Raw genomic sequence first — 25,345 nt, forward strand, 5'->3', positions numbered from 1 at the left:
TGCGAGGGTTGTACAAAAATTGAGAAAAGATAAGTGAATCATACAGGTGTCTCAACCCTGTGTATCTAAAGAAGCAGTTTCATTCTGATATATGGTAATTCATGGAGTACCAACACAGTCGCTACAGTTGCTTTCGATATACAAAGCCTCCAACCGTTCACGGGCTGTCTGGTCCTTACTTCTGTTTAAGACCTTTGTTTCTTTCAGCCTTGCTGCACACTTTATCTTTCTTTCTTCACCGCAGGCTTTACGATAGACTATGGTAGGCTTTATGCTAGACGACTCCCACGGCACATTTAACAAACGGTGCTGCAGGTCTCTTCTTACATTCAGTTTTGTTTGCTTTGTTGGGATCAGTTTTAGCGTACAAGGAAGCCAGTTTCTTGGGGGCAAAAAAAACCACAGGAACCTTATATTTTGTTGCCACATGCTTCAAATTTGTGCGCCACCTTATGGGTGTACGGGATGACAACCGGTCTGCTTTTGGCTTTGGTGACCTCATCTTCATTGCCTTTTTTACTACATTCTTTCTTCAGTTTTCCCGGCCCAGCTTCTGCTACAACGCTTAAGATCGACGTTGGAAAGCCTGTTTGTTTCAACTTCCGAACCTGGGTTTGAAAGCTTTCGCTCGCTTTATGGCAACATGATTTCTTCAGCGAGGCTTCCAGGCACATCTGAGCAATAGCGCGCTTTACAGTCTTCGAATGGGCAGAATCATAGGGCATTAGTTCTTTTCGCGCGCGAGAGCAATACATCCATCAAAAGCTTTCGTATTTAATAGTAATGTTAATATCTAAAAAGTGCAACCTACTGCCTAGGGCAAACTCAAGGGTGAAGTCCCAACCTTTTACAAGTAGCTTAAAACCAGACAAAACTTCTTCCACTGTTCGTAGGTAAGATGAAGGAACCTGTTTTTTTTTTCATTTTTTTTATTATTTAAAAAAAAACAGGTTCCCTCATCTTACCCACAAACAGTGGAAGAAGCGTTATCTGGTTTTAAACTACTTGTTAAAGGTTTGGACTTCACCCATTAGCTTGCCCAAGACAATAGGTTGCACTTTTTAGACAATAACATCACTCTTAAAGACGAAAGCTTTTGCTGGATGTATTGCCCTCGCGCCCGAGTAGAACTAATGCCCTATGATTCTGCCCATTTGAACACTGTAAAGCGCGATATTGCTCAGATGTGCCTGGAAGCCTCGCTGAAGAAATCATGTTGCCATAAAGCGAGCGAAAGCTTCCAAACCTAGATTCGGAAGTTGAAACAAGCAGGCTTTCCAACGTCGATCTTAAGCGCAGTAGCAGAAGCTTTGCTGAGAAAACTGAAGAAAGAATGTAGTAAAAAAGGCAATGAAGATGAGGTCACCAAAAACCAAAAGTAGACCGGTTCTCATCCCGTGCACACATAAGATGGCGCACAATTTGAAGTATGTGGCAACAAAATATAAGGTTCCTGTGGTTTTTTTTTGCCCCCAAGAAACTGGCTTCCTTGTACATTAAAACTGATCCCAACAAGGCAAACAAAACTGAATGTAAGAAGAGACATGCAGCATCGCTTGTTAAATGTGCCGTGGGAGTCGTCTATCAGATTTCTCTCACGTGCGAAAAGAAGTACATCGGCGAAACCGGCCGCTGTATTAACGACCGATTAGCAGAACATAATCGGGGATTTGCAAAATGGCACTGGTTCACATCTGCCCCATCACTGTAAAGCCTGCGGTGAAGAAAGAAAGATAAAGTGTGCAGCCAGGCTGAAAGAAACAAAGGTCTTAAACAGAAGTAATTGGACCAGACAGCGCGTGAACTGTTGTAGGCTTTCTATATCAAAAGCAACTGTAGCGACTGTGTTAGTACTCCATCAGTTACCATACATAAAAATGAAACTGCTTTTTTAGATACACGGGGGTGAGACACCTGTATGACTCACTTGTCTTTTTTGAATTTTTGTACAACCCTCGCGCGCATGTGTGGTTCTTGCTATCCCTTCTTCATTGTTTGCCTTATATTCATTCGCATTCGCGGTGAATAAACAGTGGGAAGTTGCGCCTGTCCCGTCTATCTTTCTGCGCGTTGTCTGTTTCGGCACTACAACCCTTTTCTGGAAACATGCACCAACTAGCCCCCCAGCAAGTATTACTCAGTTATAATGCGTTCAGGTGGCTCGTGCCGCGCCCCACGCACGCACACGCACACGCACACGGACTAAAACACACACGCACGCGCGCGCACGCACGCACACGCACACACACAAAGAAAACTCAGTCTGGCAATTTTCGCCCCAATAAAGTCAGCTGGCCGGAATGACTGCATCCATACGTCAGTAACTTTCGTTTTATAACCAAGCATACTAACTGAGCGATGCAAAAACATTAAATGCAAAACAAGCCAATAGAAAATTTGGCAAGATAGCGCATACGCTAAATTGCCCAGTATATGGTTGACAAAAAGAATACAAATCTGGACACTGCTACAAGTCTTCCATCATTTTTTTTTTTAAACATTGCCACTTGAAAAGGGAGCAGTCGTAACGAAATCGCACGACTCACTTCAGAGAACACCTACAAAACCGTTCATTACAGTAAGGCAAAAGGCTATTCATGACTTCATTACGTTTATTGCCATCTAGTCGAATGGCAGAGATCCAAGCAGTCTTTCATTTCGTAGCTGTGAATTGTACGCGATATGCGCATAGTTAGAGTTTCGCAAGTACTTCAAAGCAAATGCCTTGCATTTTACACTCTCGGTTTACGAAATTCGTCCACTATTGAAGGCAGAGCTGTAGAGCGCGAAGAGTTTAAACTTGCATATCTAGGACAGTCGGCTGTGATGATCAAATTTCCAGCGAACCTGTCATGTAAAGCGTTCGAAATACCCTCAACATGGAATTTGAAACTCAAGTTCAAAATTCATCTTTTGCCGAGAAAAGGAAGAAAAGATGAACAAGGTCCATTAAACATAAAACTTTCATTTGTAGAAAAATTTCCCATCAACAAAGGCGAAAAAAGCACGTAAATTAACATCAACATTATCGGTGAAGATTAAAACCCAACCTTCGATTTCTTGGTTTACAGGCCAGTGCTGCAGCGTACGTTCACGAGCGCATGTATCAAAGCCTCTCCTGTGCCTTCCAAAATTTCAGAAAAACGCTTTGGTAAAAAATTTTTGCGGGCTCTTTTCGAAGAAAGGTAGGACTGCGCTAATGTGTCAAGGATAAAAGATGCTGTGCTGCATTCGCTTATTTCCCTCTCGCCCCATTCCCGCATTCTTTGCCTTATAAGCCGCGTTTGCATGACAGGGTTGAGTCGAGTTCAGTTGAAAACCGGTTACTGTGTTCATGCAAACACTGCAGAGTCGGGTCCAGGAGTCGAGGGAGCGAGTCCAGTCAACTCCGGAACAGGGGCAGGGTTGACGCGCTCGACCCCAACGGCAGGTAGCATGTAAACCGGATCGAGTCGAAGAGTGGGGTTAACAGGTGGGGAGAGCATAAATGCGAGCCTGTTTTTAGCCTGCGGCGCCGCGCCTCCGAGACAGCGGTGTTGTGCCGCAATCTTGGAGGCTGCCACTGCCCTGTCCGGCTGCGCTGCTGGACGCTTGGTGTCACTGCAGTTTAACCGGTCTCGACTCACTGAAATAGAGTTCATGTAAACACGCAGTCGTCGATTTGGGCTCACCTTGCTCAACTCGATACCCTGACTCGACTCTCCGCTGTAGGTTTCACGTAAACCAGGCTATAGAAAAAGTTTTGCAAGCCACACAAGAGGCAATGCCATCGCAGCTCAAGAGAGCCAATGCTGCTAGCACAGTTCGTGTCCGGCGGTTATGACCATGACGATATCGCTGAAAGAGCAATGCCGTCACTCAATGCCATAAAGCATCTGTTAAAAACAGACCACACCCTGCTAAAGTATGGACGTGCTAGCAGCAGCACTGGACACTGAACGTGGCCACGTCACGCTTAGTCTCTTTCCAGCCACGGGATAGGAAGGGAATTACACGGCTTCACGCCTGTGCTACGCCACGCATCTATTTGTTCCTCTGCTGCGACGTCCGTAGCCAGAATGCCTAATTTTTATTTGTTCGTCGTTACAGAATGAAGCACTCTGGTCTGAACTATGTTACTTTCCGTGGTAACCTTTTTCAGATTTCAAGGAGCGCACATGCCGCTAAGTTCAGATTTTTTTGCAGGCGGTATCGAGTACGGAAAATACGTCCCTTGGTGCGCGAAGCTTTATCGTCATGCTGCCTTTGGATATATACGCTTGCTTGATGATGTGCCTTTACGCACGTAAACCTCTGTGAAGCGATAATAGAATATGCGCCGGGCCAGTTGCCATTCTCCTTGCTTCGCCTAGAGAATCGATGCAATCGGTATAGATTATTTTCAGTCAGTGAGGGGTATTGATGAACAGCGTTCACATTAGTCGTGTGGTTGTTGATTTTCTTTGGTTCTGCGGACATGGCTGCTGCTTTTGGCTGTCACGAATATACTGTCTCCATCCATAGCACGAGCAATAGAGCCGCGAACATTTGGTGAAATTCAGGCTTAAGAGTACAAGTAAATAAAGGTTTTTCTCTGTTACATTCAGAAGGCAAGATCTCGACTTCAAAGACAGAAAGCTGAGGCTGGAAGACAAAGGAGCAAACTCTAATGTGCACGCGGTGTGAGGCAGTGCGGATTGCGGGAAATTTTGAGGTGACTGTGATGATCGGAAGGTTCATCGCAAACGCTAAAAAGCATAATTTGTAGGTCGTTCGCAACGACGTTGTCAACCATGACGTCAGCCTATCCGCCGTTGCGCCTTCGTGTCTTGCGTGTGCACCCCGTGAAAGGTGAAGGGTAGCCTATACTCCTCGATGGAATGCCGCATCTGGGCTCCGCAGCGGCAGCTGCGATGCAGGAAAACGGCTGAATCAGCCCGGCTCCCTACTCAATTCCTCTGGCATCAGCAGCAAAGGGGCTCGCCAAGGGGATAGAAATGGCGAGGGCAGACACTGGAGGCGATGAGACTTGAATAAACAAGAACAGACCGCAATTGGGAAACGCGAATAAAAAAAAGCAAAACCACAAGAACGGCAGCAGTGTAGACGGGCGTCTATCCAAGGCCTTTCTGGCGGCTGCCTTCTTGGAGCAGTGAAAACTCGATGGCTGGAGGGGGGGAGGGGGGGGGGGGGGGGACTACGTATTAGATTTCATTCGTTGGAGCTGGTTAACCTCCCGCCTACCCTGTCTCTCTGTTTTGTTGGGGCGCAGGCTTCTCTCTATTCTTTAGGCAAACGCAAGGAAAGTGTTTAGTCTTAAAACGGCCTTTCAAGGTCCATCGTGTAGGAAGAAAACCCTCTTGCATAAACATCATGTTGGCAGTACAGAGCTATAGGACTCGTTGGTTTGCTCAGGACACCGCTTAACTGCATGCGCACAAAGAGGCAGCGGGATGAGGACAACCGCAAGAAGTAAGGACAAGAAAGGGCTTCTGGTCAGGACGTGCCGCGAATGCCCAAGCAGGGCGATGTGGCCGAAGACGTGCCGTGTGTGTCGTCGCCGCAAAAGCAGCGGCACACATGCCTAAGCAACGGCCCATCGTTGGACCTCTCCCCGCCCGTCTTTCCTCTCCGCTTTAGCCTCACACGACGATCGCGGCCTTGCGATAATACGAAAGTCAATATCAGCGCCACCGTGACTCCTCCTGCTGTTGCTGGTGCCACCACGCTGCGCTGCCAGCGCAGAACAATATCGATTGGCAACGCTTTGGACTGACAGCAGCAATCTCTTGCCCCACCGCCGTCCACCCCTTGCTTTTCTTGCTTCACTCATGAGCTGCGCACGTGTGCTTGCGGGCTTGAGCGTGTTCGTGTATGTGTTTTTAGGTATACTACAAGGTCTGCCGGTTTTATGCGCATCTAAATCATGGCCCTCTTCTTCAGCTATTTTTTTTTCTCCCTCTCTGCTCTTCTTTCCTGTCGCTCCGTCCGTGTTGTTCCGAGCCTCGATCAGGAATTCGGGATGCAATATGAGGCAGGCGCTGAACCGCCTTGCTCCGGCCGTCCGGGCATCGCCGTCTCTTTTAGCGCACGTGGATGGGGTCTCGAAGATGGACCGCCCGCCCTTTGGGTGGACCGCCGCTGGTGTTGCTGCTGCCGGGCCGCGCTGACAGCACTGCCCGGTGCGTTCCGTCCCAACCGCGATCAATTTAAGCTGTCGCGCGGGGAGTACATCCCTGACCGAATACATATCAGCGCCCATGAAAGGGTGACTTTGGCAGGGACCCCGGGATTGCGGGAGCGCTGCGCTCCGTGCGGGCTACAGCAAGGAAGACTGGACAGCGGGGATGGGCATCTTAGTTTTTGTTACGCTGTGACTTCGGCAAGGTTGGTGTTTTTGTGACATGAAGTTACTGCGCGACTTTCAACGATGGCCGTGTCACGCGTCACTTGTATTTTTCGTACCTTCAACTTGTGCTAGTGCTCTTGTTCAATGGAATTCGGCGACAGCTGGGTTAGCGCCATGAGACGAGGCTCCTGACCACCCGAAATACCGCCTGATGGTATGGAGCGACGAGAACCGCGGTTTTCTCAAAGGCATCTTTCCTTGGAGCAGACTGTGATCAGAACGGGCTAAGGCCGACGAAATGCTTCCTTGCTGAGATTTCTACAGCACCACCTGTTTAAAATAAAGCCCATGGAGACGACGCAAGCAGAAGCAGGTGATCAATGCTCTAAATTATCACTGGCCTAACCGGCGACATGAGCCACGGAAGGTCATTTTATTCTATTCATTTGCACTACGTAAAATTTATATGGTGCCGTTGTCTCTTTCACTGCACAACCCCGAATACGGGTAAGTGGTGAATAACACAAGTATCGGGAATTGCGCATTGCATACCCAATAATTCTGGACAAAATCATTTTTGAGCGGAAAACAGTCCATGAACACATTTTTTTTTTTTTAATATTGTGCAAGATCTCACTCTACCAATCACTTCATCTGCAGTTCTCCCGTCGGCAGGCTGCCATTTTTGTTTCTATTAATGTTTTTGCTATCTTCGAACGCGTTGCCCTTTAGTTTCTAAGGCAGTCTGAAGTGCTCGATCGGAGCGATGAAAACACTACAAACGAAATATTTTGCTACATGTCGGAAGAATGAACCATTGCCTTCAATATTTTCATATCAGTATCTTAAACTTTTCCAATACTGAAAATTTTTGTCCAAGAATGTTGCGCATGAAAACGCCAAGTGCAAACTCGTTGTACTATTCAAATTAAGCGTCCACATATAGTCTACCGTTTCCACTTTTCTCAGCGCATAAAAGCAGTGAATGTTTAATGAGTTTTCCCGCCCAAAAGCAACACCTTTGACTACAACCCTATTGGCTGCAACTTGAACTGTTTGGGAGGGCCGCGGGTTAGTTCGACTACCTGTGGTTCTTCAATCTAGATCCAAATCATAGTGCATGCTTCTGCATTTAACCTCCATCAAAATAAAGCCTCTGCGAGGCCAATCGAACCCGCTACTTGGGATCAGCAGGCGAAGGCCATAGCCACTAAGCCGCTGTGGCGCGGTATCCAAAAATCACAAATCGTGTCGTATCAAGGCCGTTCACATCATTTCTTGTACCATAATTTCTGGTTTTCTTTATTCCTTTTCTGTTCCCAATAAAGTTATCACTGCTGTCGCAGTCTGCTCCCCTAGAACCAAGCTATCACGCACTTTAGCCGCAGCAGCAGCAGCGCGTTTGACTTTGGTACTTACACGCGCCTGAGCAGTTTTTAACACAATTGTAACAGGCCGAGAAGTGGCTCGCTTCAAAAAAAAAAAAAAAAAAAAAAGGAGAAAAAGAACTAAAGTTTTACGTAGAACCTCTTCCGTCCTCTTTTTAGGTCACTTAATGCCTGTGGCTCTTCCGCAAAACTTCTAGTCTACATGTTTTTTTTTTTCTTATTTCCGACAAGCAATCCAACCCTATGCCTTCTCGTCATCCAACGATAAAGCGAAGTTAAAACACAAATCACAACTGTGCTCTCGTCCCAACGTCCTGCCCCTCCTTCTGTTTGCCACCCGCGTCCCACGCCTACCCTTGGCTCGGTTTTAAAGTGTCGCTAGCAGACACCCGTGGCGCCTGGGGCCGCGCTTCTGTTTGCGAGGCCTTCAGCGCCGTCTTCACCGGAGCAAAAAGCGGAACAGGCTACGGGGATGATATCGTATTTACGGAAAGGCCGCCGACGTCTCAAAACTCCCGCAAGACATCGCAGTCGTGTGCGCTGCACTGAGCCGACTGTTTGAGGGCGCTCACGGGTTTTTCGTGTGCGTGCGCGCGCGCCTGCGGACGTGTACTCCTCATCCGGGATCCTTCGACAGCCGTACTCCTGTCGGTTTTTTTATCGGTTTCGTTATTTGTGCGTCGTTTATTTTTGTATTCTTTTTTTCCTGGACAGCTTCTACATTTCAAATACGCTGCAATGGCATACAAAAGAGACAGCCTCAAGGCAATGTCGGGATCAAAGCCGGGCCTGAATGCGCTGTCACCGCTCGCTGCCTGCCTCCCCTTTCGAGGTGCGCAGACAAAACCATGAGGGTGGTTTTTTTTTTTTTTTGGGGGGGGGGGGGGGGGGGAATTTCTGCGCATCGCTCTGCCCATCCTCCCACTCTATCTAGGTCTTTTTTTTTTCCTCTACTTTCTCGCAGCTGCTTCACGTTTCAGGCGAGTTCTACGATCGTTAGAAGAGCAGTAGAAAGACGCAACGCCTCCGCCGTTGCGTCGCTCTTGGAAACAGCTGTGCCCCGAAGCGGTGAACGCTGCCCGGGCAACCGGATGCTCCCGCGTGCGATTAAAATATGGAGAACCCCAATTCAAGCATCTAATTCGGGACAGCGTTGTGGCGTATGCCGGCGTTATTCCTCGTGGTCGTCGCCCTATAGCTGGGTGACCGAGTGCGTGATGGTAGGCGGCGTCTCAAGAGGAGGACGCTTTGCGAAACTGAAAACTGTCAGCAAGGTCGTCAATATCGGGAGTACGTTGAGGCGCATTTTGTCTTTATGGGGTGAGATCAAATGGTCACTGAAAGAGGCGGCGCGACATTCACGAATACAGCGAAAGCACGCCTTCCTCTACCCCCTTGAAAAGGAATGCTAAAGTCAATTAAGTAAGAATGGGAACCGTTCTTTTCGGTATCGAGAGGGACCGTGCATCTCTAGCCGTCACGTGCAAATCTTTGTCGTCACGGTTCGCTCGCACGGCTGTTGCGTACCGTCTTGCGACATGCAGGCGTGCGCTTTCTGTGGAGCGGCTTCTAGGCGCAAATGACTCACTTGGAGCTTCGAAAAGGTGTCTTTCTGATTTATCTTTGTCGGCTGCCGTGGAGGCTGAGGGCAGTTTATATGATCTCGTCATCTGCGCCTCCGTCCATATTTGTTCAACTTTATTTGGTTCTGAGTTGAAACGACATAAGTTCTTCCATTAGCATCGTGGAGTTTCTCCGAGCGATTCATAATCAACGACGTGAGTGATTGCATGGGTTGGCCTGGTTTGACAAGCGGCTGCAGTGCAGAATCAGGTGTACACTAGGACGGGTGAAAGGGGAAAATTGGGCTGGCTGCGACGTGGTAACTACAGTTAAAAACCACAGTGGACGACGACGTCTTCTCTTCTGTTCTTTAGCTCATGTCACCGCCATTCAACAGGAGAGACGTACCTCTCTCTGGTGCTGTTTGGTATACTGAGGGCAAGTATGAAACCATCACAGCCTAAATGAGAGTGAATACACTGGGAAGTTTTTCATTCTTTTTTTTTTTTGCAGAAAACATTCTTTTCGGTGCAGTGCTGCTGTCAAAATTTGCGCGGGCCAGAGGTCCAGCGCGGTACAGGCAGTCCTCGTGAATTGTAGCTTTGCTGCCACTGAGAAGGAAATTGAATCTATAAACAGCAGCACTAATATCGAAAAGCTCGACACGAGCCCGCCGCCTGTCATGTCATATCCTTAATTAATATGAGCAGAAAGACGCGGGTTTGATCTCGTCCGCGGGGGTTGAATTTCGATGGAGGCGAAATTCTAGAGGCCCGTGTACTGTGCAATTTCAGTGCACGTTAAATACCTCAGGTGGTCGTAATTTCCGGAGTCCTTCACTACGGCGTCCTTCGTAGCCTGAGTCGCTTTGGGACATTAAGCCCCATACACCAATATTAGGAAGAAGCCGGCGTGCGTCCACGGTGACAGCAATTATGCAGAACCTTCTTATAAATGACTGATCATTTTTTCTACATCTGACACCTGTATGTCTGAATGTTAATCAGTACACAACTGCTACCAGGGCTTCAATAAGCGCTTGAGGACTAGTTAGGTACCCCGATTCTTAGGACCGCACAAACCTTAAATGGTCTCCGTTGTTCGCGTCAGTGTCTTATTATTATACAGGCGAAAATAACCTTAACCTTTCTGGCGTTTTAACGAAATAATTTTCGACGTTATGAATTCTTGCGCACGCGCCAACAACATAAAAACGAGTTGCTCCCCGTCGAGCGACGTGCAGTTCACTATCATCATCATCAGCCTAACTACATCCACGGCTGGACAAAAGCCTCTCCCATATACCTCCAGGTAATCTGTTCTGTGCCAGCTACGGCCATCTTTTCTCCGTAAACTTTCTAATCTCATCTGCCCATATGACATTCAGACGCCCTTTACTACGCTTGCCATCTCTTGGAATCCGCTCTGTTACTTTAAGAGCCTGTCGGTTACCTTGCCTTCGCATTCTGTCTCTCAACTCTAAACTACAATTCTCTTTCCATAGTTAGCTGCGTTCCCTCAGTTTGATTTCAAGCATTTTCTTTAGCCTCTAAGGTTTCGTTCCATAGGTCAGTTGTAGCGAGACACAACTGTTGTATGTTTTCTTCTTGAAGGATACGACTATACAGCTATTCATAACTTGAGAGTGCCTCCGAAACGCTCTCCACGTCATTCTTATTCTCCTAGTTATTTCACTCTCGTGGTCCGGGTCTTCTGCCACTACTGCACTAAATGAATATATTCCCTCATCAGTTCCAATGCTTCAGTAGCTATCGTACACTACCGTTCCCTTCCCAGGCTGTTGAATATTATTATATTTTTCCGCATGTTAACTTTTCGACCCACCGTCTTGCTTAGGCTGCCTAGGTCCTGGATAAGGCTTTGCCATTGTTCCCCTGAGTTGCTTAGCAAGGCAATAACATTAGCAAATGGGAGATTGCTCAGGCATTCCCCATTAACTTTTATCACCAACTCTCCTCGATCCAGTTCTCTGAATACCTCCTGCAAACATGCAGTGAGCAGCACTAGAGAGATCATGTCTCGCTGCCTGACACCTTTCCTGATTGGAAATTTAGTAGTTTTCTATCGAGGACTATGGCGGCTCTACAGATATTTCTGTACACCGAGAGGCATGACATTTGTAGTAATTAACATATGGATACTAATTACACCTGTACTTTAATGCCCAAAGCCCCTTCATAATGAAACCCCCGAAAAACGAATATGTGTTTTTCTTGCTTCAGACGCTACAACCCCAGCAGCACTGTTTTAACAAGCCTCTCCTTTCGCAAGGGGATTTGGGAGGCAAGCGAGGTCGACAGATCCAAAGTGCCATGGGTTCCACAAAATAGACTGGTCCAAATCACTGCAGATGCAAGGACTCCAGCCGTTGCCGAGTATGAACCGGACGGCGCGCTTTGATTAAACGTACACGAGGGAACAGAGGGAAACAATTTAACGCTACGCCGAGTCCTGTCCGGGACCGCTCTGATTCGTCGCTATTGTTTACTTCTCTGGGCGCTGCGAAGGAGGGAGAGGGCAGAAGTTACTAAACCGGCGTGGGTGCGACGGAGGGAAAAGAAATCGTCGTGCGATATGTTTCTCCTGCCGTTAGATTGATGCTCTCGGAGATTCCGCCCCCGTATGGCTGTCTCTCATGAGAGGGATTCAAAGAGAGAGAACGCGAGGAAAGAAGAAGAAAAAGTGCCTCTGCGGAGGGAGCAGAGCGCGCAGAGCGTATAAACTGCGGCAGCCACATTTCTCTGAGCTCGACGACGCACTGCAAGTTCCGTTTACTGCCCGGTTGATAACGAGAAAGACCAAGTTCCGCTCCGACTCGGCGCTGAGCCGCGTTTTCTTTTGTGTCTCGCGGAGTTTGCGTCGAGTCGCTGAAGCGAACTTGTTTTCTTTTTTTGTTGTTGTCTTTTCAACGCGCAGATATTTTTCGTTGCATCTTTGCGTACCACGCTGCTTGTTGGTCTTTCACTGCCGGGTAAATGTTGGACGCGTTTTCTTTAGCACACGAAACACAGCTGGCCCTGACGATAATCTGTATCCGTGCGGTGAGTGAGCAATGTTAAAAAATATTCACTTAAAGTGAGTTCCAGCCTGCAATGTCGAGGCAAACATACGTGGTGTGAATATGTTTGGAACACGTTAGAACTGTTGCTTGAGCGAGTTGATATGCCATTTCAAGAAGGAACAGATCGATGACAGGCGCTGACTAGCAACAAAAGTTTATTGCTTGGAACGAGGAAATGTATACGACGCTCCAGACAACAATACGAAACAACACACTGACAATTCACGTCTGTTTTTGCACATGAACACGCGAAAAAGTGCACGATGGCACCATCCCCGCTTCCCTGTGGCCAGAGACCCTCATTCTTTTGCTGGTAGTGCTAATGAAGGCTGTTAACCCATGCGTCCTTGAACCTCAGTAAAACGGCGAGTTGAGCGAGTTGGTACATCTTGAAAAAAAAACAGCGCAGGAACAGGGACACAAGAAAAGAAGACGACGGGACAGGCGCTGACTAGCAACTGAAGGTTTATTGCACGGAACACAAAAAAAAATATACTCTACAAACAACCAGGAGCACGCATGATCGACGCCAACAACACTGATAAGATGTTACAATCAGCCATGATCTTCAAGAAACGATATCTCACAGTCATTAACGAGGACGGATGGGGTGCTTACGCATGTGTCGTACGATGTGAGTGGCTTCAATAATTTCATGCCTCGCTTTATTACTGTGCCTGCTTTGTTGCCTTCATATCTTCGTTGATATGAAGCTTGGGTGGCAAGGTTTAGCATCGCCGAGATGCCGAGATGCTCTTTAGCAGATTGCTAGACTCTACTGTTGTGCTCTTTTAGGCCCTCATTAACACATCTTCCCGTCTGGACCACGTATTGCTTGCCGGAAGATAATGGTATAGAATAAACGGCACCTTCTTGACATGCGACGAAATGGTTCTCATGCTTTGTGGTATACCCTTGTTGAATAATTTCGGTGTTAATTTTTTTGGACACTTTTGCAAGCATTTCGGGAGCCGAAAAAAAAAAACGACTCTGACGTTGCTTCCATTGCCTATCTTTTTTAGTCTGCGTGAAAGATTATGAATGTAGGGAACAACAGTTGTCTTTTTTTTTACACTTGGGTTCCGCCAGCTCCTCCACGTTTCTGCTTAACCTACTTGGGATTGATTCTGATACACAGACGAACAGCTGTGTGGGTTATCTCGCCTTCACAAGACGACCGGTTTAGTGATCAAAACTTTCTGGCATAGAGCGGATACAGGACTTATTTGCCAAATCACACTTGATGGTCCCACACGAGCCGCGAAGCAATAAGCCATTGCTTCCGTTTGCTTCATCACATTGAAAGCTGGTTAAACGTGCCGTATCCAAGTCATGCTATAAAAATGCGCTAAGTAAGTCCTGTATCCGCTCTATGCAAGAAAGGTTTGATCACCAAACCGGTCGTCTTGTGAAGCCAGGATATCCCAAGCCGCTGCTCGCCATTGTATCAATCAATCCCAAGTAGGTTAAGCGGAAACCAGGAAGAACTGGCAGAACCCATGAAGAAAAAAGAAAAGACAACTGTTGTTCCCTACATTGATCAGTTTTCATGCAGACTAAAAAGATAGGCAATAGAAGCAACGTCAGAGTTCTTTTTTTGGCTCCTGAAATGCTTGCACTTGTGTGCAAAAAAGTTAAGGGTGCACCACAAGGGTGCACCATAAAGCATGATAATCGTTTCGTCGCATGTCAAGAAGGTGTCGTTTATGCCATACCATTATCCTGCGGCAAGCAATACGTGGGCCAGACGGGAATATGTGTTAATGAGGGTCTAAAAGAGCACAACAGTCACGTCTAGCAATCTGTTAAAGGGCATCTCGGCATTCATTGCAGAGACTGCGATGTTAAACCTTGCCATCCACGCTGCTGACAAACAAAGATATTAAGCAGGCACAGTAACAAGGCGAAGCGTGAAATTATAAAAGCCCCTAACACCGCATGCTGCAAGAACGCATGCGTTGATAGCACCTCCTTAGCACTGGCAGCAAAAGAATTAAGGTTTTTGGCCGCAGGGGAGCGATTATGGTGCCATCGTACACTTTTTTCCGTGGTCATGTGTATGAACCGACGTGAATTGACACTATATCTTTGTTCTTGTTGTTGTTTGAAGCATCGTATATATTTGCTCGTTTCCTGCAATAAACCTTTTGTTGCTAGTCAGCGCCTCTCCTCGTCTGTCTTTCCTATCGTCCCTGTCAAAATCCGTGCTCATCCTTTTTGAAGTTGGAAAGTTTGGAGCTTCTGGCATTTCGTCCATGCTCAAACCTATGCTGCCCTACTTTCTGTTCTGCAAAAAAAAAAATCGCTGAGGAACAAATGTGGAGTAAAATTAGAATTAATCATTTCGTCCGACTGCTGAGCTGCTAGACAATACATTTACACACGTGCATAAAACAAGTGGTTGCCAAAATTCAAAATCACTAGGCTACGCCCATTTAAAATTTCGCTTATTTCTACTGAAGGCTTAGCTTTCGCACACAGTAGCCTTGCAGCGAGAGTTCATCTCTAACATCTGACAATTATTTTGGCTCGAGAATGAGGCTGATATTTTTTTTATTTACAGGTGGGATTATTCTACCGACAGTTTTTCCGCCGAATCTTCACTTAAATATTAACTGAGCATGAGAGTCTGAGGCAAACTTCTAAGCACTAGCAGATGTCACCTCGCACCAAGCATCCACAGTCGTACGCTATTGTCACCATTTAGAGTCCGGTTTAATATATAGAAAGAAGGTTAGGAGAAGCTTCCTTCCTATTCCCGCGGCTATGTAATGTCTTTCAGATAACCGTGTGGCATCGTGCCTTCTTTATGGAAGCGAGTAGGGTCCGCCACTCCTTGTCATGATCTGGACAGCGTACAACATATTGAAATGTACTTGGAAACGCAGCATGTGTAATACGCAAAGATTTTGATGGGGAATGCAGGAGCCAAAATTTTAACCGTTTATGCTGTCTGTATGCAGTATGATGCGGGGGGTTATAAAGTTCAACTAAAATAAAAAATATCAGGTTTTTGCGTGTTAAATTTCTATGTATGTTACCTGCTTACAGTGCCCTGCTTTTTTGTTGGTAGAAGGTGGATGCTTTGCTTGCTTTACATCGTCGTGTATAAAATTAAGAACCTGCTGCATACAATCAAGCCTGGCCGGGTGGCCTCGTCCGTGTGCAAAGTAATTTTATGCGTGTGTGCAAAGCAATTGAAAAACGTTGCATACCCATTTTCTCGCATTTTCCGAGCAGAGCTATAAACAGCATTGCTTTGTAAGAAAAGAAGCTTGGCTTTGATGCTAGGTCGGTCGATGCCGGCCCAGCCTGCTTCCATCGAAAGCAGCGGCCAACTACATTGCAGCCAAGGTCAGTAGCGGCTAGCAGGACACGCCAGTTAAATCGATTCTTGGCTGCTTTCAGCGCCATACGTACGTGCCTTACTGAAGAACGCGCCGACGCTCTATAAAAACGCCTCCCACTCAGGCGAACCTGTCAACTTTGTTCGGGTAGAGATGAAAGCGCATTTAGTTGACCCGACTTCAGAAGCTACGGGCGCATACATTCCCGAGTTCTGTAGGATAAAAGGGGTAGTTATGGCTTTCATAAAGGAACAATGACGAAAACCTCTCTCCAAGTGCATTAACGGTCCCATGCACAGCCACTCACTGAAAGAGCCACTTCTAGCCAAAGTTAACTTTATACTGCCTGCTTTACAGTCGATCACTTACCTCCTAAAATCGCTTAGACCCGTCTATTGAATCTTGCCCACGACGTTCGGTATGGCGCATATGCGAGCACCGTTGTACTGAGAACCACGCTTTATCCCTAAAAATGCTTCGTTCATGGTACAAAGCTTTTTTCTTAGTGTGCATCCGTCATCGCTAGTCAGTATCACAGAGGAAAGGCTGATTTTGACACCTCCGTCCTATCATTTGCGATCACATGCTCTAATAGTGCGCAAACATCACGCGGATATGAGGCAAGAATTTGCTGCAGCTTGCTGCGGCTTCACTGTTCTGTTAGCTGCTTAGAAAGAATGTTGCAGTTTTGAGCCGTGCCGGGCACGCTTTCGCATCCAGTTATGCGTAGTCCAACCAACCGATATAAAAGATCAATAACCTTGCTTACCGCTGACAAAATACCGACCTCTGAGGTGGTTTAAATGTTTACGATTCCTAAATATCAATGCTGTTCATATAGCAGGATAAGGACTAGATGTTTAATAGCATATTTAACCTGATGTTCCCTGACACTCAACTGCTTTCGAAAAGCGATCTCCTTAAAGCAAGCGCTGCGTCAATTCTCCTTAGCGGTTTGACATCAGAAGCAAAGACTGATAGCTATTCCATGCTAAACCGGAACCTCTCACTAACGCTAAAAGGCTCGTCAACTTTTCGATCGTTCAGGCGTCCACAGCAGATATCACTGACCACCGCGATGCTTACATTTTACAGCTGCCGTCTCATTTAGCACGAACACGCGCGGTGCATTTCGGGAAGATTCATGCGAAATATTCAGGCCCTAAAAAGATAACGTAGAACGTTTACGAGAATAATGACCAATCCAGTATGCGTGCTTGATAGGATGTAGTAATAATGGTAGTACATAATAGCAGCGGTGCATAATAATGGGAAAGCAGTTATCACGTTTTCTGCGGTTGTTAGCTGTTGTGGGCGTTCGGTGCGTGGCGGCGCAGCTCTGCTAGCTGGCAGGTATGTGCCTTGAACTCTGACATTTAAGGACTATTTAAGTGTCGCTAGGGTGGAGCAACTGCCGGCCAAATGAGCACGTCTCTAAACACGCTGGTACATCAACCACAGCCAGGGTGCCCATGCAAAAATGTTAAAATGTTCATACGATATAGCCTTTACGTCTCGTTATCATAAGAATGCCATTCGAAAGAGAGAAATTCTATGCTTATTCTGTTCTATTCCACAAAGCTTGCTCCGTGTTTCGTCCACGTTGAACGCTAATTACAAAAAGGGCACACTCCAACTGCTTGCTAATTACGACCTCTCCGAAGGTGCATTTCCTTAGTTTCTCGGTGCGCTAAGTCTCGTTAGGCGAAACTATTTCAAATTAGTGCTGCAAGATTCCAGTTTTTTTTTTTTTTTCATACTACTGGAAGTGCAAACCTTCAAAAAGAAAAGATGGGAGCAGTCTACCACGTTCTCAAAGGCCGTTTAGAGTACACCCAAGCTTCCTACAATTACTTTCGACATTAAGCTAGCACACATCCATTCCAACTTGCTTGCGGGGCGGTTCTGAAAGGGCATAGAACGTGGAAAAAGCTAATAGGGAGAAAGGCGAACTAGAAGTAATGATATGCACTTCTTAAGCGCTGCAGTTGGGCAATGCCGTTCACTCCCTCTTTTTGCATTTCAGCACGAGTGTCTTATTCGTTTGCTTTCCTTTCATACTGCTCGTTTCGCTGGCTACGATACACCACATGAGAAGGCAAAGTGGTTACCAGATCTTTTCTTAAGAGCCTAATGGATCATTTGTACAATAAGGGAGTAATTACTCATTGGCATCCACCCAAGCGCAGCCATACGGCTACAAAGGAAAGCTATACAGCTTTCTCAGAAACTTCGTAGTTAAAGAAAAATTCGTCCTGGTCCGGGGTTCGAACCCGGGACCACCGCTACACCGGAGCAGTCGCTCTACCAACTGAGCTAACCGGGACAGCAAGCTTATGGTAGGGCGAGAGCGAATTGATCAATAACTCGAAGTGGGAACAGTGTTGGTCAAATGTTTAGGGGAATCCCCCAAGGTGGAGTAAATTTGTAATAAGGGAGTAATTACTCATTGGCATCCACCCAAGCGCAGCCATACGGCTACAAAGGAAAGCTATACAGCTTTCTCAGAAACTTCGTAGTTAAAGAAAAATTCGTCCTGGTCCGGGGTTCGAACCCGGGACCACCGCTACACCGGTGGTCCCTTATTACAAATTTACTCCACCTTGGGGGATTCCCCTAAACATTTGACCAACACTGTTCACACTTCGAGTTATTGATCAATTCGCTCTCGCCCTACCATAAGCTTGCTGTCCCGGTTAGCTCAGTTGGTAGAGGGACTGCTCCGGTGTAGCGGTGGTCCCGGGTTCGAACCCCGGACCAGGACGAATTTTTCTTTAACTACGAAGTTTCTGAGAAAGCTGTATAGCTTTCCTTTGTAGCCGTATGGCTGCGCTTGGGTGGATGCCAATGAGTAATTACTCCCTTATTACAAATTTACTCCACCTTGGGGGATTCCCCTAAACATTTGACCATCATTTGTACAAGTATGCAACTGACCATATAATCTCATGGTTGAGGCAGGGAGGAACTGCGTAGCTCTGACAGTCACTGAATCTGATCACATCACAACCCTAACAGAGGCGCCCGTAGATGGCGGTGTTAAATTTTAGTTAGTAAAGAGCTTTCCGCCCCCTGAAATGGGAGGAATCTTTAGTCCGGGGCTCCTACGGCTTTAGCTGCTTGCTGCGCCTTCTTAACCAGCTGCCCTTGGTCATCTGGACTTGAGCTGGACAACACAGCCTCCATTTGCTCAGGTTGTGAATTGGGGATTTTCGAAGTGGCATGCATGTCTTGACAAGCCCGTGTAGTGTGTTACTGTGTGGGGTGTTCCCCGCAGAGCGGGTGTGTGTTTTGATATTATGTGGGCTGTATGTGGTGTAAGAGGCTGATGTGTGGGCATGTGTTTGTCTCTGGCTCCCTCCAAGCTACGGCATTAGTGGTCTGAGCATGTTGGTCTGGTTGCGTGGCTAGAGGAAGCAGCGGGAAAAGACGAGGACGAACACAGAAGCTGACAGGGCAGGCGCTAAACTTTAAGCGGTACGAGTCTCCTTTTGATGCAGAAAGACAGAATCCTTCCTCGACATGTGATAGCAGCAATCAAGTGCAGCTTCTCTCAGCTTCTGTGTTCGTCCTCGTCTTTCCGCGCTGCTTTCTCCAGTCATGCAACCAGACCAACAAGCCCGATCCACTACTCAGGTGCATTTGATAAGTTTCTACAACGGGCTGCTTCCTTTCTTCTTTCAGTGAGCAAGATGCTGTTTTTATATGCGTGAACTTAATGGCTGCTACCACATGTCGAGCGAAGATTCTGTCCTCTTGCATTGAAAGAAGACTCGTACCGTTTGAGGCACCTGTCTTCTCAATTTCTGTGTTTGTCCTCGTCTTTTTGCGCTGCTCCCTCTAGTCATTCAAGCTACGGCTTCTTCCCGCGTCAGCTTCTTCTGTGATGGTGGGTAGATTTGCTAATTTAACTTGTGATAGGCTCCCGATAACATCTTGCTTTTGAGTTTGCTGATGTCAGGGACCCAAATCTACGTGTCAAACTGGAAAACCTCATCGACTCAATGCCCATATGCGTAAGCTATGCATCTTTGGAGGAAAAATTGCAAGAACGCAAGAAAAGAATACAAAGAATCTGACTTAACTACTGCTTACTCTGCTGAAGGAGGCTATACAGCGCATCCCATCATACAATCTACTTGTTGCGCGTGCGTTGGTTGACTACCCCACGATACAACGAGAATATGTAAAACCAATGGCGTTAGGCGATGAGCCTGCGCGATTGTAAAAAAAATATCACCCGTATATAGCTCGTAAATGTGCTCCTCCCTGCGAATATTGTAAAGCATATATATAGCGCTACTCGCCGTGATGAAGTTGGGCTGGGAGATGCTCTGCTTGTGCCTGGATGCCTTTGTTGTTGCTTGACTTTTATTGCACGTAAATCATCTGTGGATGATGACATTCCTGCGCGTATATGCAGCCGAGCCATTTACGTTATGAAACCCCTCGAAGCTAGCACGTTGCTTTTCTGTTATCCCAGCCCGTGCGTCATCTTGCAAATTGCCCCGATACCCTCGCGTGCCCCTTGTGCTCTTCTACCGGAGGCAGCTGCAAGTTCCACGGCGTAAATGTTTAAGGTTATGCATGTGAGTTATGTGGCGCACGGCACGTCACTTATTGATATATCACTCTACCTATATATACCTCCAGTGCGTCGTTTTTTGCTTCGAATGCCACATTCTTGAACGGCGTCTGGTTTAGGACCACATGCAGCCGATTATTATTTTATGGTTTATCAATACCTGAAGCTACACATTTAACAGTTCTGTCAACAAACACCCCACAGAAAGTGTGTTAGACGATAAAAGCACCTGACCGATGAGTGGTGACCTTTTAAGCATCTCCTTTACTTCTTTTCTTTTTTATTGCATCCGGCATGTTAGACATAATGAGGACAAGTAATGAGCGCACCTGTCCCTTCAGATAATTGCGTACAACAGCCACGTGTGTGTTCACTAAATTAAAACTTTGAATAGATAAATGCAGCAGAGCCATAACGCACCATAGGCTTAGCTAAATAATTGCTTGCGTTCTTACATTCGGAGATCCGTTGACATGTGTCCAACTTTAGACATCATATTACGCAAAGCCAACCTAGTTCTGAGAGAACTATTACAATGCGCGAAACAAACAGCACTCGAGGAAGCGAAACTCGTTATGGCGAACTATAAATTAGCTTGGCTCTCTTCCGGAGCTTTGCTGTTCTCTAATCATTGCTCTGGCTTTGTTTCCTGTTCTTTTACTTGGTAGGAACTAAGGCCCCACGTTCCTTTCTCAGCGATACAGTTTGGTTCAGGTCCGATAAAAACTGATCTTTCGAATTCTTTCGCGCATGTGTCTGGGTTTTTCTATCCCCACATCTTTTCTGATACGTTCTTTCTTACTGTCTTTCTGAGCGTGTAAAGATTAGAATTGCGAGGAGGGCGCCGGACGATTTCGGTTTGATGTGATTGGTGCTGTCGCTGGTTGCCGCCAATTGCCTCAATGGATTCGCCATCTTGGACGTCCGCGGCTTCCTGAGAGCGAAACGAGTATAAGTGAGCCGCATAGGTCGCCAGTAAACGAAAGCACAAAAAACGACCGAGAAAGCACTGAAACAACTAGGAAACCTAACGGCTCACTTTACTAACGGCTCACTGTGATTCCTCTTTTTTCTTACAGGCCCCGGCTGTCTTCCGAGTGCCAATATGCTTTTTTTGTTCTTATTTCTGAGAAGTTGCTGATATCTTTGCACTAGCATTCAACATTATAACCTTTATCTTCATCTATCTTTTTGTTTTTATAATTTTCACTTTATTGCGGCGTAGACTATAGTGCATCAGCTGTGGTTCAGTGGTCTTTCAGCCGGGCTGCTTTTACTTTCTCCATTCAGTCTCCTTTTGTTTCTTGCCCGTCGTGCGCCGCGCGCACGGGAGAAGAAAATTTATGACTCGCGATACGTCTGATCGGTGTTCTTGAGTCTCCTGTCGTATCATAAGGAACGCAGTTCTAAAATATTAGTTGCCGCTGCTCTGACCGAAATTGAGTCCGTATGGTGGCGGCTTGCTTTAGGAGCGGCGGTTTTTGCTTTCGTGTTTCATCTGAGCGCTTCGCCGGACAAGCTCTTAGTACCAAGTCCTTCTCTTCGTTTTGCTCCTTGTTTTTTATTTCAAGTGCACCCCGACTTGCGAACACTCCGGCCTTCTTTTACGCTGCTCGCTCCTTCACTGTCGTTCTCTTCTGTTCGTTGTGGCCTCGATCGCCTGTGACGTAGGTTCTTGCTTACTGGGGATCATTTCATCACCGCCGGCTGGCTTTGACTCCGCATAGCATACAGCTACAGTCAAGCAATTCTGACTGCTGTAGTTGTAATTTCTTGTCTTTATTGGTTCGTTGCGAGGGCAGCCAGGAAGCGCGGTCTCGCAATCGCCGTTAAATGACTGCGCTGGCGTCGACGTAGTCGCGGCATTGAAGCAATTTAAAATGTTTCGAAGGTTGTTTTCAAACTACATTCTTTCTCAACTGCGGTAGAAAAAAAATATTCTCCTCTAGTTTTCTCGACTGTCGTAAAGTGATGCACACTTGGCCTCCCAGAATCTTTCCGACTACCGTGACCAGGCATCGCCAGTTTATCGCATACTCAATAATCAAATGTTTTCATCACTGCGCTGCTCACACGTGTTCAGCAAATATAAGGCCACTCGAGGCGGCTGGGGCAAAAGCGAATCGAGACACATTCTGGTAGCCTAAAAAACGGTCATGAGCACCAAAAAAAAAAAAAATAGAATATCTGTTTTCAGCTACGTACGCTCTACGCATCTCAAATATTCAATGAGCAGGTAAAGAACAAGTTTTAAGCACAGATAGCAGCGTCTCATGGGAGCTTACCTCAGCATGCACTGACGACGTCTGCAGACAACAGAGCATTAAATTCTCTGTTATGAAGTGCTGTGGAACCATGACATTATAATGAATGAGGAGCTACGACAGCAGGCAACAGTCCGCTTGAGGCCGGCATTCAAAGCTCGAATGTGAGTGATCGTTCTGGCATATTTTTACAAATCAGGGCGCCTATTCCATCCTGCCTTCTCGCGGATAATGCATGAACCCGGTACACAACAGCTTTCCTCTCGACAGTTTCATCTGCTTCACTGCGTTAAACAGAGACTGAAGGTATTTGAGCTTTGAATGGGTGTCTCTATCAAGGCCCGCGATTTGACAAAACATATCCAACACGGATCGTTCTGGTAGGGTTTTCGACGATGACAGCCAGATATACTCAGCGGGGCTAACTATTTGATCTGGCGACTAGTTTCGGTGAGCTCCCGGGTGAAACTGTGTGCTATGTGCAGGATTCATTGCTGCGCGCTAAGCACACCCACGGAATCTCTGCGAGCCCTTCATCAGACCTCTATACGGGACCTTACCCACAGCTCTCCGCTCGTAGTTGGTCTAGCTGTGCACTGTGTTTTTATCTAAATCTCGGTCAAGAACAAAATTGTGACGTGGTCCAGGTTCCTGAACTTAATAGCATGCTCGGAAACTACCTTACACCTGCCTAATGTCGCTGCCCCGTAAGCACGGAGCCTAGCGTTGATGCTGCTAAAAACAGAGTTCCAAATATGCTTTCGCTCGTCGGTTTTGTCTTTTCCAGGTGTTCCAGTGGAGGTTGGCGTCACTATGCAGATTATCAGCATAAGTACAGTCTCTGAAGTGCAGATGGTGAGTACTAGTCCATTTTCATTGCTCCACAGAGCCACTACTTCATTGCTTATGCACAACTAACTTCACGTTCTGTGTGCATTTGTCGAGATAAATGTCGCTGTACAGTCTATGCTCCGCGGGAGGTTAAACTAGAAGTTGCCAGATCTGACACAGGTACCTGATATTGCGGACTACTTGCTTTTGGGAATGTTTGCGGACACACAAGACAACAAATGAAAGGGGCACACACAGGCACGAACTTCAATTGCATGTTGTTGTGATTGCAAGAAATATATAAGCTTTCACAATCAGGAGGATCAGTCAGACATGACAAATACAACAACTGCAATGCCAGATGTGCCGACAGCTAAACAAGGCCCTGTCATACCATTCCCCATCCGAGAACTCCCCTTCTTCATTCAGTAAAGCTACTGATGGAGCACCCACAAAACTAAGACCATATCTAATAATTTCCCTCGCTTCGCATGTCTCCTGGGTTAGCTGATTCCTAATAATTTCCTGATAATGCCCTAACACTGAGCATCTAGGCGGACATTATCGCAAGATAGCGGCAAGCCAGTGGTAGACACATAGCAAAGCCTTATCGTTTATGCAAAGAGTGCAGTCCTGTCTAAATGTTGCCGTATTTGGTACTGCCACAAGAATCAGCTTACCCGTGACATTGTTGAGGTGAGGAAACTTCTTAGACATTCTTAGATATAGCCGTGGTTGCGTGAGTGTGCCATCAGTAGCTTTACTGGATAAGGAAGTTAAGTTCTTGAATGGGTGAACGGTATGACAGGGTCGCGTTTGGTTTTAGGCATGTTTGGCATTGAAGTCGTATTTGTCATGTACGACTGATCATCCTGATTGTGAAAGCACATGCATGGTTACTTCTTTCAACTTTTACAGTTTTTTCATTTTAAAAACTGAGAAATGCGCCGCTATAGTTTCTTGAAGTGAATTTTACAGCAAGGCGGACATCATGTACTTTATATAGATCAATAATTAGTCGATTAGTTACCTTGAATTAATTAACATTAAATTATTTTTCCTTTCCCGCATTGCATTCTTATAAATGGGCACCTCAGGTACTTTTTATACATTAAATACATGCGCAGTTGGTGTATTTGATGATGTAAAAGAAGTGAACTTGATTTCGGCTACGGTACTACACGCAGCGACATGTATAATTACGTAATGCAAGAAAGCCAACTCAACAGCTTTCAAATCCGTATTTTTTATCTCCAACATTGTTAACTATATTTGCGATTAGAAAGCTTAAAAACAGGGCTCATCTTCCATGTTTACAGCCATCAATTGCACAATAAAATCACGGCCATAAAATCAAAACTTCAAGTTTATAATTGCGTTAAGGTAATTAATCATCTAATTATTGATTCATATAAAAAATATAATTTCCGCCTTGTTGTACAGTCCAGCTCAACAAACTCTGTGGCGTATTTCCCGCAGTTGTTAAAATAAATTCTGTGAAGATAAAAAAAATCACACCGCATATTTCTTGCCATCACAATGAAACCAAGTTGAAGTTTAAGACTGCATGTGTCCCCGTCTAGTTTGTGCGCAAATCTTTCCAAAAGCGCAAAGAACCAACTGGCTCAAAAATAATGCTTTTGGAATTGTTGCTACGCTCCATTTAAGCTGCAAGCCTGTCAGCATGTATCGTAGCTTAGTTGTTCATTTGTTATTCCCTCTCGCAAAAATGCTTTTTTCGATTGCACGGCCGAAAACAAAAACACAAATGAGAGATTAAAGCTGTGCAAGATATGGCATCTCCGTGCATACGTTCCATTTCGAGATTTATACGCACTGTTTTTTTTATTGCTCTACTATAGAGGAATTGTAGCCCGGTCGGGCTTCTGTAACTCATATGCCTCATATGCTTCGCGCGTTTTCATGAAAACCATAGAACCGAACGACCGAAGTGGTA

General features: G+C 46.2%; 1 protein-coding gene across 5 annotated transcripts in view; it reads left to right on the plus strand.

Annotated features, from left to right (window-relative positions):
- LOC149371757 (gamma-aminobutyric acid receptor subunit beta-like) overlaps window positions 1-25,345 on the plus strand; it is a 234,422-nt gene that overhangs the window by 42,662 nt on the left and 166,415 nt on the right. For all 5 annotated transcript variants that reach the window (XM_089566042.1, XM_089566044.1, XM_089566043.1 and 2 more), the window contains exon 3: window positions 23,345-23,412. In XM_089566042.1, the coding sequence (XP_089422168.1) occupies window positions 23,345-23,412 (68 nt within the window). The remainder of the gene's footprint in view (window positions 1-23,344; window positions 23,413-25,345) is intronic.

Source organism: Amblyomma mixtum, chromosome 1, assembly GCF_055824585.1.
Source record: "Amblyomma mixtum isolate Tamu chromosome 1, ASM5582458v1, whole genome shotgun sequence".
Classification (NCBI taxonomy): Eukaryota; Metazoa; Arthropoda; class Arachnida; order Ixodida; family Ixodidae; genus Amblyomma; species Amblyomma mixtum.